General features: G+C 40.1%; 1 protein-coding gene across 3 annotated transcripts in view; it reads left to right on the top strand.

The window, feature by feature from the left end:
- The window catches only part of syk (spleen tyrosine kinase), a 125892-nt gene that overhangs the window by 86497 nt on the left and 20940 nt on the right, over positions 1-18455 (top strand). For 2 of the 3 annotated variants that reach the window (XM_039759470.1, XM_039759469.1), the window contains exons 6-7: positions 1102-1148; positions 15590-15658. In XM_039759470.1, coding sequence (XP_039615404.1) covers positions 1102-1148; positions 15590-15658 — 116 coding nt within the window. The remainder of the gene's footprint in view (positions 1-1101; positions 1149-15589; positions 15659-18455) is intronic. The other variant, XM_039759471.1, reaches the window with a different exon arrangement.

Here is an 18455-nt window from a genome sequence, read left to right on the forward strand (position 1 = left end):
CCAGCAGACCCCCGTGACCCTGTAGTTAGGATATAGTGGGTTGGATAATGGATGGATGGATGAATAAATTATGTGACTGCAATTTAAATGTAGGATTTCTTTCTTCTGCCATCTTCTCAGGAAACTGTGATTCTGAAGTAGAGTTTCTCTAAAAGCAGTTGGATTCTTGGAGCTCATCCCAGATTTTGTTTAAAAATGCAGACATTAGTCTCTGTTTTTATCTTTCACCTATGCTACCCCAGCATTTTCAACTCCCAGAAACAGAGACTTTTGAAAACTCTCTCCAGATTTGTGTACTTCTGAAAACACGGTCTCAATGGTGTAGTGTAGACGGGCAAAACCACAGACTGGGATGACACTCTGATTTGTTCATGTTTATTATGTAACCCTTTCTCGATTTGATTCTGCTCATTACAACGTCTCATTTCATAATGGTCATCCTTCATAGAAGAAAACCATATTCTAAAATAGAGTTTCTTTCCAATGCACTTGTTGTGTTGCTTACCAGTAGGTATCTGGACTGCATTTTGTGCTGTTTGAATGCTGCAGACATTTGTAAAAGGCCAGTAATTTACCGGTCACTACAGTTTTGAGATAAATCCCATGGTGAGCAGCATTACCGTCTCTTAAAGGATTTTTCCGCCAAAGCACACATGCCCATTTTGAGCGAGTTTTCTGTCATTTTAGTGTTGTCAGACAACTCCATAAATGATGTGAAACACTAGTGCGTGTACAGAAATTACTTTTGTGTAAAAATGAAAGCATAGTAGTGTGGACTTTAAAAGGAGTTTTCTCAAGTGAAAAATGCTGTTTTCTTTAAAGCAGTGTTCATGCAATAAAAGAGTATGGACCTTGTTATAAATAAAGTGGACGCCATGATGTTACATGCTTGTAGGCAGATGTAGCTACACTACCTTGTGACATGCAGCATCCTAACAACCAAAGTGCAAAGTGAGTTTAACGATGACATGCATTGCCAGAATGGGACGTAACAAATTCTTGAAGATGAAATGTTGAAACCCCTGTTGTCTTTATTTCTTTTAAATCTTTTACTCTCTTTAGTTTTGAACTAAATGTAACCCTCTGTTTCTTAACTTTTAGTTTCTTTTGATATTGTGAGGCCCCCAGTTCCTTCACATCACCCAAGGGTAAGTTGGCAGCTTTTGGCTTATCAATATTCAGCTAGATTATCTGTCGATAAGAACTGCTCTGCACTTTTTACTAGGAGTGGAAGAATTTGTGTGCTCATTATTCTTTGTGGAAAAGCAGCACAAAAGTCTTTTTCAAAGGAATCATCCAAGGGGTAGCAATTTACAAGTGATTTGCAGTGTACAGCATGCCAGTTTGTCCAAGACCAGTGGATTTAACCTGAAGGGTAAGAAATGGGCTGCCCAATTACACCCAAAATACAAAGTAGAGGACCCCATTGAACACAGAGACCCTTAAACACACACAGACACAACATGGATGGTGGGAAACAGGTATAGCAATGGAAAAGGTTAAGAGTCATCATCTTAGGACAATAACTTACTGTATCTGAACTGAGCTTTTTGTAAGTATGAAACAATGATTCTGAGCCTCTTGTTTAAGCAGTCAGTTCAGGGCACTTCATAAACTTGGACACAAGGATTAGGCAATCGTTTATGACACATTGCACACAATCACCAACATGCAAAGTAGCCATTATTTGCTAAAGTACTTACTTCTAGTATGGCTAGATTGTATGTTAATGTAAGCGCGATGGAAATGTTCTCCAAAGCCACTGCTTAGAGCGTCGTGTCATTCACACACTAAGGTATTTAAAGCATTGGTGTCTCATCAGTATGCTATGCAGAATAGTCGCTAAATATAAGCAAATGTATACCCATGATAGAAACTGTAAATAACATAGGCGTCTTAACAGTTCAATCAACAATGTTTATCATTCATTTAGTTATTTTTGCCAAATGTGTTTAAAGTAAAGGATGGGCAATTGCAGTGCTTGCATTAGTATGCAGTATGCCATAAACTGTTACTTCTCCAAAGAATGGAAATATCAGAAGATACAAGAAACAAATATAAATAATAAAGTATTCAACACATCTCCAACCTCTATTAGAAAAGTCTAGTAAAAAAAAAAATAAAAGTGACCCCTTATAAAAACGTGAATAGCTGCAAAAGAAAAAGAAGTAGTTTATAACATGTGGTTAATGGAACAGCCTTACAAAACGTCCTGTCCAGCTTGATCCAAAAATATCAGCTTTGTACTCCCATCTCACACACACATCATCTTCATTGTGTCCACGTGCCATAGGGGCTTAAATGGAAAACGTTTGGGTGAAAATCTCCAACAGAATGCCTGCTGACACTGTAAATATTTAAGAGTATATTATATAGGTGCCTTTAAAACCAACAAAAGTAGAAAATATCAAATGATAACCAACATTCATGGTCAACGTTAACAGCATTAGATTTAAAGCAAACAATACAGTATTGTTAAGTTACATTGTAATTAAAAAAATGAATGCCTTATAGTGAAGCAAATCATAAAGTGATCCAAATATTGATACTTTTGTGACTATCTGTCACCATTGTGTTATTTATTGTGAGTCTATTGCATGATGTCCTTGTACCCTTTACTGTGCTGTTACTGCATTCTTGTTATTCCTAAATGTGTGAGGCTTGTAAAAATACTTTCCACTGTACAGCCCAAATTAGGCAATATATTAGCTGAATTGAACTCAAATAATGACATTTTTGGGACTTGTAATGAGTTTTTTGTTTCTTAAAAGATGTGTATTTATTCATGTGGCACTGTAGTTTAAAATGAATGCATCTAACTGTATAATTGCATTTCCACACGAATGCCTATTCATTATTCATAATCTCCAGTTCTCATTTGCTTTTGTTATCTAAAATTGATTTTCTAGATGTAAGCAGAAGAAGAAATACTATCTGTATACGAACTTCATCTTGTGGTTTATTTTTATTTTCAATTTTATTATGTGATCAATAGCAGATTCCTCATTATAAAGATTACTGTAAATGAACTGAGCTACAGACTCAGGATTAGTCAAAGAAAATGTTACCTCCATGATGTAATAGGCATATCCATCTTAGGCAAAATCATTTTTTGTTGATTTACACTACATAAAAGCTCTTAAAATATCTTTTTAATGGAATGCAAATACAAAGCAATTCACCTTTTACTTGACTCGCCAAAAAGAAGAAAGGGTACGATTAAGAAAAACTCTTTTCAAACCACCAAGATACATTAACAGTAAAAAATAAACCTATGTCTATATAGTGGCTGCCATAGAAAAAAGTCCTCTCCACCGCTTTATAACCCCTAAATTTACAATTTCTGAAACACCACACTACTCCACCTAAGCCTTTAGAAGGAAATGAAGGAAATAAAGACTTTGTTTCTTTATTTCTTATAGAATCTATGGCAACAAATGAATAGGAATGGCTGCATGTAGCAACATTTTTCCATTAAACCGATGGCGTTACTCACACCTTGCATGTGATGTGCATTAAGAAGTCAAATTTTATGTTATTATGAATAACCACCTTCCAGCTACTCTGGTTTTCCTCAAACCTCCAACAAACTCGTGTGTTAAGTTACAGTGGGGGAATAAGTACTCAACATGTCAACATTTTTCTTCCACTTTATCTCCTCTCTATACTGTATATGAAATCCTAAGCCTAAAAGTGCAACATTTTATGTGACGTTTTTATATCACGTTTTTATGTCGCGTTTTAAATCAGGCTTATTTTAAAACCAACCTATATATGTTTGGTATCATTCTTTTCAGAATTTAGCAAACTTTAATGTGATGTAATGTTGTTAGATTTTCAGATTCTTATTCCGTTTTTAAATTATAAACTAAAAAATATGAAGAACTCACATCCCGCAAGACGAGACTTTGTGCCAAGAGATTTAACCACAGGAAATAAAAGACAAAGAGTAGATGACAAAGACAGCTGCTGTACAGGCTTTTAAATGTTCAAAGCGCCGTGCAAGATGCAGATCACACGGCAGGGCAGCAGCAGCAAGCCAGCAGCTGATCGAGCAAAGAGGAAGTAAAAAAAAAAAAAACTGTAATTGTTTCCCATTGTATCACCATTTAAGAGGAGTTTCAGAGGAGCTACCGCATCTCCTTGGGGTGCGTTCAGCTCCCCTCTTCACAACGTAAGCGGTATAAACGCAAAGTGACTGGCACATAGCAAGCAGGGGGAACCGCCTAGTAATACATAACTTTTTAATGGACTGGAATGCTATGGTTTCTTGGGCTATGTCATTTAATTGAGTTATCAGCATAGACATCAGCGGTAACATCTGCAGTTCACCCTGCAATGCGTATGTCTCTGTTTTATGCCCTTTGGTCTTGGATTTGTAAAAGCAGTGTTAATGTTTGTGATGTGCTTTCTATTGGAGTAACAGAGACACAGCAACCAGGCAATTAATTAAGATGGATACCAATGTCTGGTCTAAGTTTCATGTCAAATACTTATTTCTCCCACTGTATATCCTAACTCTAAATTGGCCCAGTATGAGTGGAAGTAGATATGTGTCTGAACATGCTGTGTGACAGATCAGAGCCCACCCTGCATGTAACGCAACCAGGAGAGACTCTGAATCCTGTTCACCAGGCTAGACAATGGATAGATAGATCCCGTTCAGACTTGACTCTTACTTTATTAATTAAATATTCTCTTATGGATTAAAAAGACATAGTAAATGAATACATGAATGAAGGCACACAATTGATTATGGCACAATGAATTGACAATGTTTTTCCTTACTGGTTCCAGCTTTGTGTTTGGTGAAGTTGGCATAATGGCAGGACAGGGGGAATGTTGGATAATGGAAAAGATTTTAAAAAAAGGAGTAGTGTTGACTAACACAGCTGTAAATGAAGCATTTCTGTTCTGCCGTACCCAGCAGTGTCTTTTCCATACACACATTAGGTCAAGAAGCGATTTCCATAAACAAGACTTAATGTGAAATATAAATATTTATATCTAAAACATTACGTACAATGATGCTACAATGCCACCTATCTATAAAAGTAAAGGTTCCCATTTTTAGAGTTTGTTATATATATAATTTTTCACAGAGTACAAGTCAAGTCAAGTTGGGGAGCATGCACTGGTATAGTGCATTGCTGCACCCACTACACGTCAAAACAGCTTGGGATCCCAGTTGGCAATCCCCCCGGGCAGACATGGTCCAGTCCCACCCTCCGGAAATGACCCTCTATCTGCCGCAGTCAGGTGTTACGTGGGCGACTCCTTGACCTGGTCCAGCCACTCGGGCCCCCAACAATGAGGATCTTACGAGCCGGTTCACCCTCTGGTAAACACGCCACATGGCTCTAATGCTGTAATTGACGCTCCCTTACAATGCAGGTAATGTGCCTCATTCGGGACTCCATGAGCAACCGCTCATTCGACACAAAGTCAAACCAACGGTACCCAAGGATTTTCCGGAGAGACACGGTACCAAAGGAATCCAGTCTTCGTCTCAGGTCACTGGAGAGCATCCATGTCTCACAACCATATAACAAGACAGGAAGCACCAGGACTCTAAAGACTTGGACCTTCATCCTTTTGCATAGATATCAGGAGCGCCACACACCCCTTTCTGGTGACCTCATGACCCCCCATGCTCTCCCAATCCATCTACTGACTTCACAGGAAGAGTTACCAGAGACATGAATGTCACTGCCAAGGTAAGTAAACAACTCAACATGGTCAACACTCTCTCCGCAAACAGACACACTCCTGATGGCTGTGCCCAAGAGGTCATTAAAGGCCTGGATCTTGGTTTTTATCCAGGACACTCGCAAGCCCAGACACTCAGACTCCTCACTCAGTCTCTCAAGCGCCCCAATCAGAGCCTCCATTGACTCAGTGAAGATCATAGCATCATCAGCAAAGTCAAGATCCGTGAATCTTTCTTCACCAATAGATGCCCACAGCCACTGGACCTCCACGACTTTGCCCAACAGCCAGTCCATACAAAAATTGAACAGAGTAGGAACAACAACACACCCCCGACAAACCCAAGAATCAACTGGGAAAAACACAGAGGTTCTGCCTCCACTCTGTGCAGCACTTGCAGTACCAGTGTACAGGCCAGCCATGATTTCCAGCAACATCGAGGGAATCTTGCGAACCCTCAGGATGTCTCACAGGGCAGCTTGATCAACTGAGCTGAATGCTTTGTGAAAATCGACAAAGGCTGCAAAGAAACTCTGCCGATATTCACTTTTGCTCCCCGTGAGAACCCTCAGTCCAGGATGTGGTCGATGGTAGACTTCTTAGGTGTAAAACCAGACTGTTCCGGTTGCTGGTAGGTGAGCAAGTGATCACGGATCCTAATGAGGACGACTCTAGCAAGGACCTTACCCGGCGCAGAGAGCAGTGTTATCCCCCTGTAGTTGCTGCAGTCCAGGAGATCACCCTTCCCTTCCCAGATAGGAACGACAAGTCCCGTTTTCCAGTCAGTTGGGATGATGCCAGTCTCCCAAATGGAAGCAAAGATTGCTTGCAATGCCAGGAGGACAGCCTTACCACCACCCCAGATACCACAGATTCCTGCAGCCTTTCCCCCCTCAGCTGGTTCAGTGAGATTGGGTGGTTCACAGCTAATTGGAGGATCGGCCTCAAGAACCGTGGACCCAGAGATATCCAGAGTACACCAATACCAAAATGTAATTTAGGTCAAAAAATACAGTAACAAGTGTAGTATTTTTGAACATTAATACCTCCATTTGTTTGGAGAAAATGCCAACAAATGAAAATGAAAAGAAAATATTATATCAGGGATTATTAAAAAAAAAGTAATGGTGCACTGCACGATTACGTGCAGTGAATACACTTGACGTGAGCATTCCTAGTTTTCCTCCTCTTACTCTGTACGATTATCATTCGTTTGCTCCGAGGTTGATGCGCTTGCTGCTTCCTGAGCAGCTCCTCTTTTCTCCACCCTATCGGCCCGCTTCTTCTCATCTTTCATTGGCATCTTTTTGTGTTAAAACTGATTAAGTCAGTGATTGTGTTGCAATTACTTAGTACGTTTTCCTTAATTTTTCACTTAAGTCTTTAATCTGCCTCAAGAATGATTTAAGATATGAAGAGGTAGGGGAAGTGACGGCGAAGGTGGTAGGGATGAGAATGGCGCCCGTACGCATGTGCTGCATGGCCGCCCTGCTGGCTGCTGCCAAGAGTTGATTCTGCAATAAAATAAAATAAAAATAAAATGAGAAGGTCAATCATCACTGGAAAGCAGATAGTGGATGTCACGTAGTATATGTGTATCAAATTTCAGGTCAATAGTTCAAACGGTTTGCGAGCTACAGGTGATTTAAAATCCTGGACAGACAAATGAACAGCCACGTTCATATAATACGCTATATAAGAAGATAACTGTCTCCCAGAAAATGTAGATTGTTAGTAAGCAGATATCTTTAAATAATCAAACCTCCTAGCTTTCTGTTTTCCCACACACATCATTCCATCCATTTTTTGAGTCGGTTTCTCTTTTTTTTCCTTTCTAAATAAGCCAGTCCAGGGAGTTATCATCTTCTGAACTAAACTCCAAATAGTGACAGCACTCCTCACTCTGTGAAAGAGTTTAGCACAAGGTGACGCAAGGTGAACTTTGACTGTGGTATAATCTACAAGACCTGAAATTTAAATCGGATCAAATCAAAGTTTGCTTGACACCTTTTAAAAATAAGTTGGTGTGTTTGGGGTATTTTCCCCATTTTGTTTTGTTGTAATTAATTTTGTTTTTGATATTTGCACATTTCTTGTCTACTCTGTCACATTTCTGTGATGTCACTGCTTTGAAATGCTTTCCCTTTGCATGATTGTCTTTGGCGCTTACGTCAGTTGGTGACACATTTTACACCATCTTGTTTAATGAAGACAGTTAACTCCCCATCCCCATAAATACTAAACTCGCCTCATGATTTGAATGTCATTTTGTTAAAATTTTAACAGCAAACTTAACTTTGTCATTGTAATTAAATGTTTTCAACTTTTCACGATATGCTTAAAGCATTTTGCATCTAGAAAAACACTTCTTTTTGGAGCACATGAAATGTTCTGTCTATTCCTGTTTCTGGGTTGCCTGGTCAGGCCCTTAGACCCTGCTGTGTTCCCAGCAAGCCTCTGCTCTGTGTGCACATGTGCAGCCTGAACATTTCAGTTCCGTCTTGGGCCGAGGACGCTGGAGCCCATTTAAGTGACCCAATGGTTGCTTTTTTGTGAGGCAAATTATAGGATGGACATAGATAAATATGGGCAAATTTGTCAGTACCCTTACAGATCATTGAAATAGTGCTGTATTCCTCCTAAAAAGTAAAGCAATTGTCTCATGTATACCTGCATGCCTTTGATATGTCATCAAATAAAGCTAAGCAAGTGTCAAAAGAGATCAAGTATTGCTTAATCTACAAAGATATTCTAAAAGGACACATCTGTGGTACCCCTAGAAAAGATCATAAATAATTGGATTAGAGTGATTTTTCAAATTAGTTGTTTTCTTCAATTAGTCTCACACATGTCTCCAATCGTCTCCAATGGTCATTCAGCCCATCTAAAAGGAGAACAGTCATCACTCTGCTGTTTGGTGTGATCTTGTGCTCCACATTAAACATGAACCAGAAAAAGTAAAGAAGAGACTTGTCTAAGGTGATCAATCAGAAAATCACAAGCATGTTAATGGCAAAGGCTATGAGACCATCTCCAAGCAGCTTGATGTTCTTGTGACAGCAGTTGCAAATACTTTCAGGAAGTTTAAAGGTCCATGAGACTGTAGCCAAACTCCCTGGACATGGCCGCAAGAGGAAAGCTGAGCCAAGAATGGCCAAAAGATTAGTGAGAGTGGCAGACAAAAAACCAGGAGCAGCTTCCAAAGAGATACCAGCTGAACTCCAAGGTCAAGGTCCATTAATGTCTGATCACACCATTAGTCACTTTTTGAGTGACAGTGGGCTCAATGAAAAAAGACCAAGAAGGACTACACTGTTGAAAGAAAAACATAAAAATGTCAGACTGGACTTTGCTAAAATGCATGTTGACGACCCACAGTGCTTCTGGGAGAATGTCCTTTGGACGGATGAGACAAAACTGGAGCTTTTAAGCAAGTCACCTCAGCTCTATGTCCACAGACAAAAAAAAATGAAGTTTTCAAATTGAAAAAAACACACACCATACCCACTGTGAAACATGAAGGAGGCTCGATTGTGTTTTGGGGCTGCTTTGCCACGTCTGGCATGTGCTGCCTTGAATCTGCGCAGGGAACAATGAAATCTCAAGAAAGTCAAGATATTCTGGAGCAAAACGTACTGTCCAGTGTCAGAAGGTTCTGGCTCAGTCAGTCGCAGGTCACGGATTCCCAAACAGGTTCAACACACATAGCTAGCAGCCCTCAAGAATGGCTAGAAAAGAAACACTGGACTGTTCTGAAGTGGCCTTCTAAGAGTCTTGATTTGAATAATCAATGGAAAGAACTGAAGCATGCAGTCTGGAGAAGGCCGCTTCAAACCTGAACCTGCTGGAGTAGTCACACTCAGGACGAGTTGGGCCAGTCTGTCTGTTGGCAGGGGCAGAGGTCTCATTGAGAGCTACAAGAATCGCTAGTTTGCTAAGATTGTACAACAAAATATCAGTTTAAGGGGCCCATCATGTTGAATAAAAGCACCAAAGCAAAGTCTGGTTTTTATTAAATACAAACTAAACGAAATTACTTTTGCACATTTTAAGTTATTTCAGTGGCAATTGTGGGTTCTTCTTTTTTCGTGGAGTGGTGCCAACAAATTGGTCCACATCTGTAGAATATGACTTAGCACTTGGCCCATTGAACAAAAAATGCAAGTTTATCATCCATTTGCACTTCTGCTTTTGGTGTTGAATATTTGATGTTGTTGTTAAGGTATCTCTTCATACCCTCCTTTGGTGGTCGCATCATATGACAAAATTATATTTTGATAGTTTTTGTCATTTTTCATGATTTTGTATGGCATTATTCAGCTGACATTTTATTGTCACTAGTGCTGGCAGCTCCTCCGAGGTCCTCCGGTTTCCTCCCACAGTCCAAAGACATGCAGGTTAGGTGCATTGGCGATCCTAAATTGTCCCTAGTATGTGCTTGGTGTGTGTGTGTGCCCTGCGGTGGGCTGGCGCCCTGTCCAGGGTTTGTTTCCTGCCTTGAACCCTGTGTTGGCTGGGATTGGCTCCAGCAGACCCCCATGACCCTGTGTTAGGATACAGCGGGTTGGACGATGACTGACTGACTGGTGCTGGTAGCCAAGTAGATTGTGAAATGTTGTGTCTCTCCTTTGATTTGCCAAGTGCCACTCTCGCTGCCCCTCCCGTATTCCAAGGTTTATTTCATGGGCTCCATTGTGCACATTCACACTGCCAGCTCTGCTTCACTTTGCTTACTTGGGGTCAGAGGCAACACCATCTGCACTCACTTTCCTCAAATCTGTGAGCTAACGCATGTGATGGCCCTTATCAAGACGTGCAGAGGATCTTATATCCAGGCCAATAGGTTCATGCAGAACAAAGGGGCTCATAAATGCTGCTCTTTAAATGCTTGGTCATCTCATTTGGTCTCTTTCTCTCACACACACACACACACACACACAGAGCTTTTGCAGCTCCATGCAACTCCACCATAATTTCCACTCCCAAAAAGCTGCTAGTAGTGATATTTTGAAGTTTCATTGAAAACTCCTTAACTTGACATACTGCTTAAAACACTGGATACTTGACAAGTGCAGTTGCTGATGTCCTTGCTAGACGAATGAAAATCACAGGGCCTGTCCAATTTAGTCACTGCATGGTGACTTTCCAACAGAGCCATGCTTGCCACTTTTTGTAAAAAGCCAATAATGTGTTGCCTGATGGAGCTGGAGCTGTGCGAAGAGTTAACAGCTATGGAGAATTCAGCTGCAATCTCTGCCTTTATTTCATTTTTTTTCCCTTTATGTTGTGGTTTGTAAAACACAAAACATTAGGCAGGCGAGCCTCTCTTGTTTGTGAGATCATATTGCTAGTCTCTGCATTGTACTTCTGGCTCAGCACTCGGTGGTTGTCAGCTCTCCCACACACACAGAGCCGGCCATTACAACTAAAGACAAAATCAAACCTGTTTGATATTATCAGGACAAGTCTTGGACCACTTGGAGTGCGTCGCCGGACATGCCACATTACACAAATGGCCTTCATGGAAGCTCCCCGCTGTCTGCCCCCAACTCACTAACATTACGAAAATGAAGGGTACAACTGAAAATCCCTGGAAAATGTGAAATGCCAAACTCACTGCTACTGTACAGTGAGGCCAGTGTTGCTTGTAAGCTGTTATTGTGTACTGCATAAAGTCAAATGAAGGAAACACCAGAAGTATCTATCATTTGCTAACGTCACTTTTCATAGTTCAAATTTAAGTTGTGCTCCTTGTGCAACTAGTGAAGGATGCTTGTGTTTCATTTCACATGATCTAGAGGAAGCCATCTCCATATACAAGAGTGGCATGAGGACCCAGAGGTCAGCACTGTAGTGTCACAGCATTTGGAGAGCCGCTATGAATTATGAGCATTCTGTGTGGAGCTGCTTATTCTCTGAATCCTCCAGTTTTACAATGGCATGCATCATTACTTCAGCCCTGTGTGAGCGTGTCTGCTTTTAACATTCAAACCTGCATCCAGGCTGCCCTACATATTTTGGTGGTTAAAACATAATAGGAGTTAACTGTTGATTATAGAGTAGGAATGAATGGCCTTCTTCTCACTTCTGTCTATTATGTTCTTAATACTCTGTATTCATTTTAAAACGTTTATCTGATAAGAGCAAAAGAATAAACATCTGACATCTAAACATGAGACTGTTCAATATTCTGTCTGCCACCCAGTGGCTGTTTTAAGAATACCTAGCTATTGTTTTTATCTTAAAAAGCTGTGCTATAGAATCACACCATATTTTCAATGGCAGCCACAATATAGATAGATAGATAAATATGAAAGGCACTATATGATAGATAGATAGATAGATAGATAGATAGATAGATAGATAGATAGATAGATATGAAAGGCAGATAGATAGATATAGATAGATAGATAGATAGATAGATAGATAGATAGATAGATAGATAGATAGATAGATAGATAGATAGATAGATAGATAGATTAAAAAAAACATATATTGATATAATTGTTAAAAAACAGTATATAACATCACCCAACAGACAAAAAAAACACATATATACAGAAAAATAAAAATAATCTTATTCAATATAACAAATGAAGAAAACATTTCCAAAAAAAGCTGCCCTAACACACTCTAATTAAGCATATGTGGGGAAATATTATAACACAAAGTGTAACTCATCGTCTTCAAATTCACAGAGCACACTATTTACAGACCAAACATCCCTAAACCTTTCCAAATTCTTTGTACATTAATAAAAATTAAAGTCCACTAAGATTCTACTCTTACATAACATTTTAAAGAACCCAATGGTATCCTGTAGCCCAGTCCCACTGATCTTATTTTTGTGGGTTTTCCATATTGTCAGTTTTGCTTGACCTATAATGAAGTTCACCAGGTTCACGTTATTTCCTGTTCATTTTGTTGCCTTCCACCCAAACAGGAAGCCCACCTCGTTATAAACAATACCCAATCTAATAATCAGATTTTTGATCACAGTGAAAAGAGGCTGAAGCCTCATACAAAACATAACACAATGAAACACGGTTTCCCTTTCACCACAAAAGGGACAAGTATCAGTAACCCCAGGACTAATTATTGCTAAAAAGGAGTTCACCACTAAAATGCCATGCAACAGCCTCCACTGCAGATCCCCCCCAAAAAATAAGTGAGCCAATAGTGACTTGTACTGCGACCTCCAGGCCGGCTTTGCTCCCTCTAGAACAGTAAGTTTGTCTCTCCATGGTGTGTCAGGAATCGTCTTCAGCTGAGTCTGATGGTTGACAGTCACACACATTCTGTAAAGCTGCTTTCCTGTCACAAACTGCAGTGGTAAGTCCAGCAGGTTACTTATGGACAGTAAGCCATTTGTTGTATTGTCTGTCCACTCACCTGCCGGGGACACCACAAGTGTAGGAAAACCACAGTCACTGGAAGGGCAAATCTTTGTAACAAACAGATATTTTATTTGTGTTCTTGAGCAATGATGTTCTCAGTCTATTCAATAATTTTCCTAATAATTGCAGAGAGTGCACTCCTGTCTCCTCTGCTATTGTTGTGTCCTTCCAAACAAATCTGTCCCAATCAATTAAATGACAAAGTTTAGTAATATGGCACTGTACAAAATTGTTAGCAAAATGTGATAATTCCCAAGAGCAGCTGACATGAAGATTAAATAGCAGCAGTTCTTCCAGTACCCAAAATAAGGAAGTACTTTCAAAATCCCTTGTGACCTTCAGTAGAGACCAAGCACTTAATAAACTTTTATAAAAGGCCGTTAACTGTGAGGTATCGATCTTGTCCACTTCACACAGCACTATGTTCTTCCCCAGTCTCATCTGTCCAACCTTATCAAGAAAAAAACAAGCTAAAAAAGTCCATGGGTGCTGCTAATGTGAATATAACAGTTTTTGTACTGTTTGTAGACGGAAAGCAGCCACTCGACTCACAACATCCATAAGTCCTTGACCCCCTTCATCCAGTGGTAAGTACAGCACACTCCGTCTCAGCCAGTGCATACCGTCCCAAAAAAGTTCACAATGGCCTCCTGTACCTGCTTGATCAGCTGTGATGGGGGCTCCAAACAGATGCACTTATGCCACAGGCTGGACGTCACCAGGTTATTAACAACCAGCATCCTGCCCGTATAGGACATTTGGGGGAGGATCCAGCACCATTTTGCCAGTCGAGCTTGAACCTTTTGGAGTAATCCCTCCCAGTTCTTATGCACAAAGTGTCCATTGCCAAGGTAGACTCACAGGTACAATAATCCTCCAGTGCTCCACTGCAGACGCCCCTCAAGCTGGGGTGGACTCATTCTGGCCCAGTCTCCCACTAGCAGAGCACTGCTTTTGGCCCAGTTTATTTTAGCTGATGACATTTTTTCATAAGTCCTTTGACAAGCCGTCAGCTTATCCACATCCTCCTGATTCTTGATGATAACCACAATGTCATCCGCATAAGCCGTAACTTTAAATGGCTCCACTGTATACTCTGGGATAGACAAACCACTCAGCACTCTTTGCAACTCCTTTAAAAATGGCTCCAATGCCAGTGCGTACAGCATTTCAGAAACAGAGCAGCCCTGTCGAACTCCTCTTTGAACTGTGAAAGGCGCGCACAAGCCACCATTGACTTTCACTACACTAGAAGTGTCCCTATAAAGTAATTGAATATTTTTAACAAATTTCTCTCCAAAAGCACTCATCACATCCCACAAGTAGGAATGACTGACCCGATCAAAAGCTTTCTCTTGATCTAAGGAGAGTAAGCCAACTTTAAAATTAAGAAGCTCTGAGGAAGCCAAAATATCCTGAATTAAAAAATATTGTTAAAAATAGCTCTGTCAGGCACACAGTAGCTCTGATCTTGATGCACCACTTTAATGAAAACAGTCCGGAGTCTGTTGACCAGCGATTTAGAAAAAATCTTATAGTCTGTGCACAGCAGTGACACAGGCCACCAGTTTCTAATTTCACATAAATCTCCCTTTTTAGGAAGGAGGGCTATCACTGTTCTCCGACAGCTCTGGAGTAAGACACCCGTCCTGATGCTCTGTGTGAACACTTCTAATAAGTCTGGACCAATGAGATCCCAAAATTTCTTATTAAAAAGATAGATAGATAGATAGATAGATAGATAGATAGATAGATAGATAGATAGATAGATAGATAGATAGATAGATAGATAGATAGATGTCTCAGGGTTATACATTTCATACACACCATCTGTTGACTCCTAATCTATTTAAATTTGGTGTACTTCCAAAGCAACAACATACACTTCACTCTCGCTTTAAAAGCAACATGTTACTGTCCAATATGTTAGTTTATTTACAGATTAGATTCTTACATCAAAAGCCACAAGTCAGTGCTGTCAGTCTCTACAGTTCTTTAGGATTTTTTCCTTATGTCAACCTCTATGCAATACAATTAAATACAGATTGCTAAAGGTTTATGCAGTCTACGGGCTCAACCAGAAACAGGAAATGTCCTTAAGATGTGTCACAGTAGATTTTCTACTTTCTAAACTGCATGTGAAACAGCCTGCCAATCTGTAGATAAAAGCTGGGGTACTGTATTAACTTTTCAATATCCATCAAAAAAGTGGATGGGACTATAAAATTAAGAACAGAGCTTCTTCACAACATCATTTAACTTGTTACACTTTGTAATGCTTGAGTAATGATTTATGTCCAGAAAATGATAATGAAATACACCAACACAGGGAGATAAGTGAATTTTAATATTAATTAACTTTATTTGTAAAGGTTAAGGACTTTTTACCCATCAGTTTGTCAAATATCAATAGCTTGTTTTAGGATTTGTATTTTTTTGTTTCAAAATAATTAAATATTCCTCTTTGAAATTGTGGTTTTTAGAGTGGTGCGACAGGTGGAATAATCTCCAGATTCAAATCCTTCACCTTTCCAAAGCCTGGCAGCAAAAAGGTGCAAACCAATACCATTTTTCTAAACACATTCATGTGGTAGGAACTGAGTGCACAAAACTAACTCAATCTGACATTTTTCTACTAATTGTGTGATCTGCTACTAACAAGGTGGTGGTGCAGCTGCGGCTCTTCCTAATACTTCTAATCTGTGCCTAAATCCCATCCTGTCAGGACTGGAGTCTTCAGGTATTACCACAAGCTAAAAGGATAAACACCGCCTGGAGAATTGCCGCTCCAAATAATTCAAAACATTTTGGTGCTGGTTTTTATAATAACAATAAAAGTCTTCCTGTTCCAGTTCCAGTTCCAGTTCCAGATTGTTTCCCACTAGATGTTACTGCAGTTACTGCTATGAAAGCCGGGTGCGGTGATGTGCTCAGAGTTTTAAACCAAAGAGGTGACTAACACAGCCACCATTTGCAGTTGCCCCAAGGTATTTAGGATGACTAGAGGGTGTCACTCACTTGGTTCCTTCTTCTCACTTGTTTCCTTGCAGCAATAATCTACCCGCAGCCCCCTTGGGTGTCACTTTGTAAATTATGCTTGTGTTACCTCTTTCATCTCTTGTGTAATTCGCTCATTTGTTCTAAACCTGTCCTCTTGAACCTCTACATTCACATCATTTTTGAAGGAATTTCTTTTTTGTGCTCTGAATGTCTAAATGTATGAATTCTGCTGCTTAGAATAAAATTGTGATTCTACCAGATTGGCCTTGCGCATGAAACACCTCGCAGAGCAGAGGGCTAACTGACTTTCATATGTCTAGTTTCAGATTTATAAGACTATTTATTATTCTGTTTTATTTTTTTCCTCATGAATTTACACTTTCTGCACATTTTGCTGACAGAGGTATTCTACCCATGTAAGAGGACTCTTCCAGATGACTAATTACATCAGTGGTCTCATCGTCGAGAGTGACACAAGCCCCTCTTGATAAATGAGCCGGTGATTCTGTGCATTGAAATGAGTGATGCAGTGCATCTCTCTAAAGATTTCTGTCCTAGACGGAGCAACTTAAGAGAAGGTAGCCAGAGTCACTCGCACTGAGTTGCACCCACACCAGTATGCAAATGTAGATGAGGTAAAAAGAGGGGTTGTCAGGGTTGGCATTGATGTCACATTTATTCTAAAGGCAAGAGCAAATGTTTTGAGTAGGAGTTGACGCACAACATCATATGCGCTGTTATTAAAAGCAAGTATCACAACAAAATGGGAAAAGAGTCATAAAAATGTTTGGGCTAGCCACCCCGTATATTGACGTTTGTTGCTGGCAAGGCAAAGAAACAAGTTTGTTTTACTGAGTTCAAAATGGAACTGATGTACAGGTGACAAAATGGTGGTTTTAAAGTTAGGCAGAGGAAATGAGGTTGTCAGAGCTGGAAGTGGAAGTGACGTCATTGGACCAGGCAGGATTTCCCATGACTGGTCTGCAGGGTTAATGCACTCCGCCCTCCCCTGGTCTGGCATGGAATGACCCTCATTTGAGCCCTTTAGCTGGGTGACCCAAAAGTACATTTGAGCATCAGCTACATTAGTTATGGAACACACTGTGCCACACATAAGTCACGTGCACCTTGTCATGTTTTACACAATCATGTCAGAGGGAGAATTTGCTTAAATGACAAATTCACTACAAATTCAACAGTTCATAAAACGTCAAGGTCTGTACAAATGGTTTTTCCTTGGTAATGTTTTTTCTCTGATCTTCTCAAATGCTTCTTGCAATCCTCATTGCTGCTGTCACATTCCTACAGCACAATATGTCAGGCAGATCTAATCACCTACAGAAGTATTCAGCTCCTTAGAAGTTTTTGTATTTCATTCTTATACAATATTAAACCATCACAGTGGGTTTAATTTGGCTTTTTTGACACTGATCAACAGAAAAAGATTCTTTAATGCCAAAGTTAAAACAGATCTCTGCAAAGTAATGAAACAATAAACATCTCGTAAGTGTGCATCTCTCTTAATATGACACCCCTAAATCATCACTGGTGCAGCTAATTGGCTTGAGAAGTCACATGATTAGTTCAATGGAGACCACCTGTTTGGGGATTCACTTGATTCTAGCAGAAATGTCCCTGAATCTGGAAAGTTCAGCTTGTGGAGAGGCACATGGTGGGCAAACCTACACAATGAAGACAAAAGAACACCCCGAGGAACTCAGTGAAAAGAGGATTGAAAAGCACCAGTCAGGGGATGGAGACAAGAAAATATCCAAGGCACTGAATATCCAGTTGAATCAACCATGAAGAAACGTAAAGTAAGCCTACTACCGTTCACAAAAAGTGAGAGATCACACACATAGAAGAAGATGACTGATGGAGGCCACAGAAACACCTACAAGGATTCTGAAAGAGTTATAAGCTACAGTAGCTCAGACTGGAGAGACAATAGCTATGGCCCTGGCACATGACCAGCCATATGGGAGAGTGGCAAAGAGATAGCCACTGTTAAAAAAGACGCACATGACGCCTCAAGTAGTGTGTGGCAGAAGGCACACGGGAGACTCGGAAGTCAGCTGCATTGTATGGTCAGATGAGAACAAAACTGAGCCCTTTGGTATTCTCAAAAACACACCAGAAATCAACAATCAGTACATTTTGTACATTTCTTCTACAAAACCATCCCTCCGTTTGTAAGTTTCCAATTTAAATGATAGTTAAAACAGGATATGTGAGTGTTTCTTCTAAATTTGGTAAACTCTGTTGTGATAAAACAAGAACACAACACAACAGATCAAGAGTTGGGGAACTTCCCTGTATACTGGTTGAAGGATCCAATGCTCTAAATGA

The sequence above is a fragment of the Polypterus senegalus genome, chromosome 7, assembly GCF_016835505.1.
Source record: "Polypterus senegalus isolate Bchr_013 chromosome 7, ASM1683550v1, whole genome shotgun sequence".
Classification (NCBI taxonomy): domain Eukaryota; kingdom Metazoa; phylum Chordata; class Cladistia; order Polypteriformes; family Polypteridae; genus Polypterus; species Polypterus senegalus.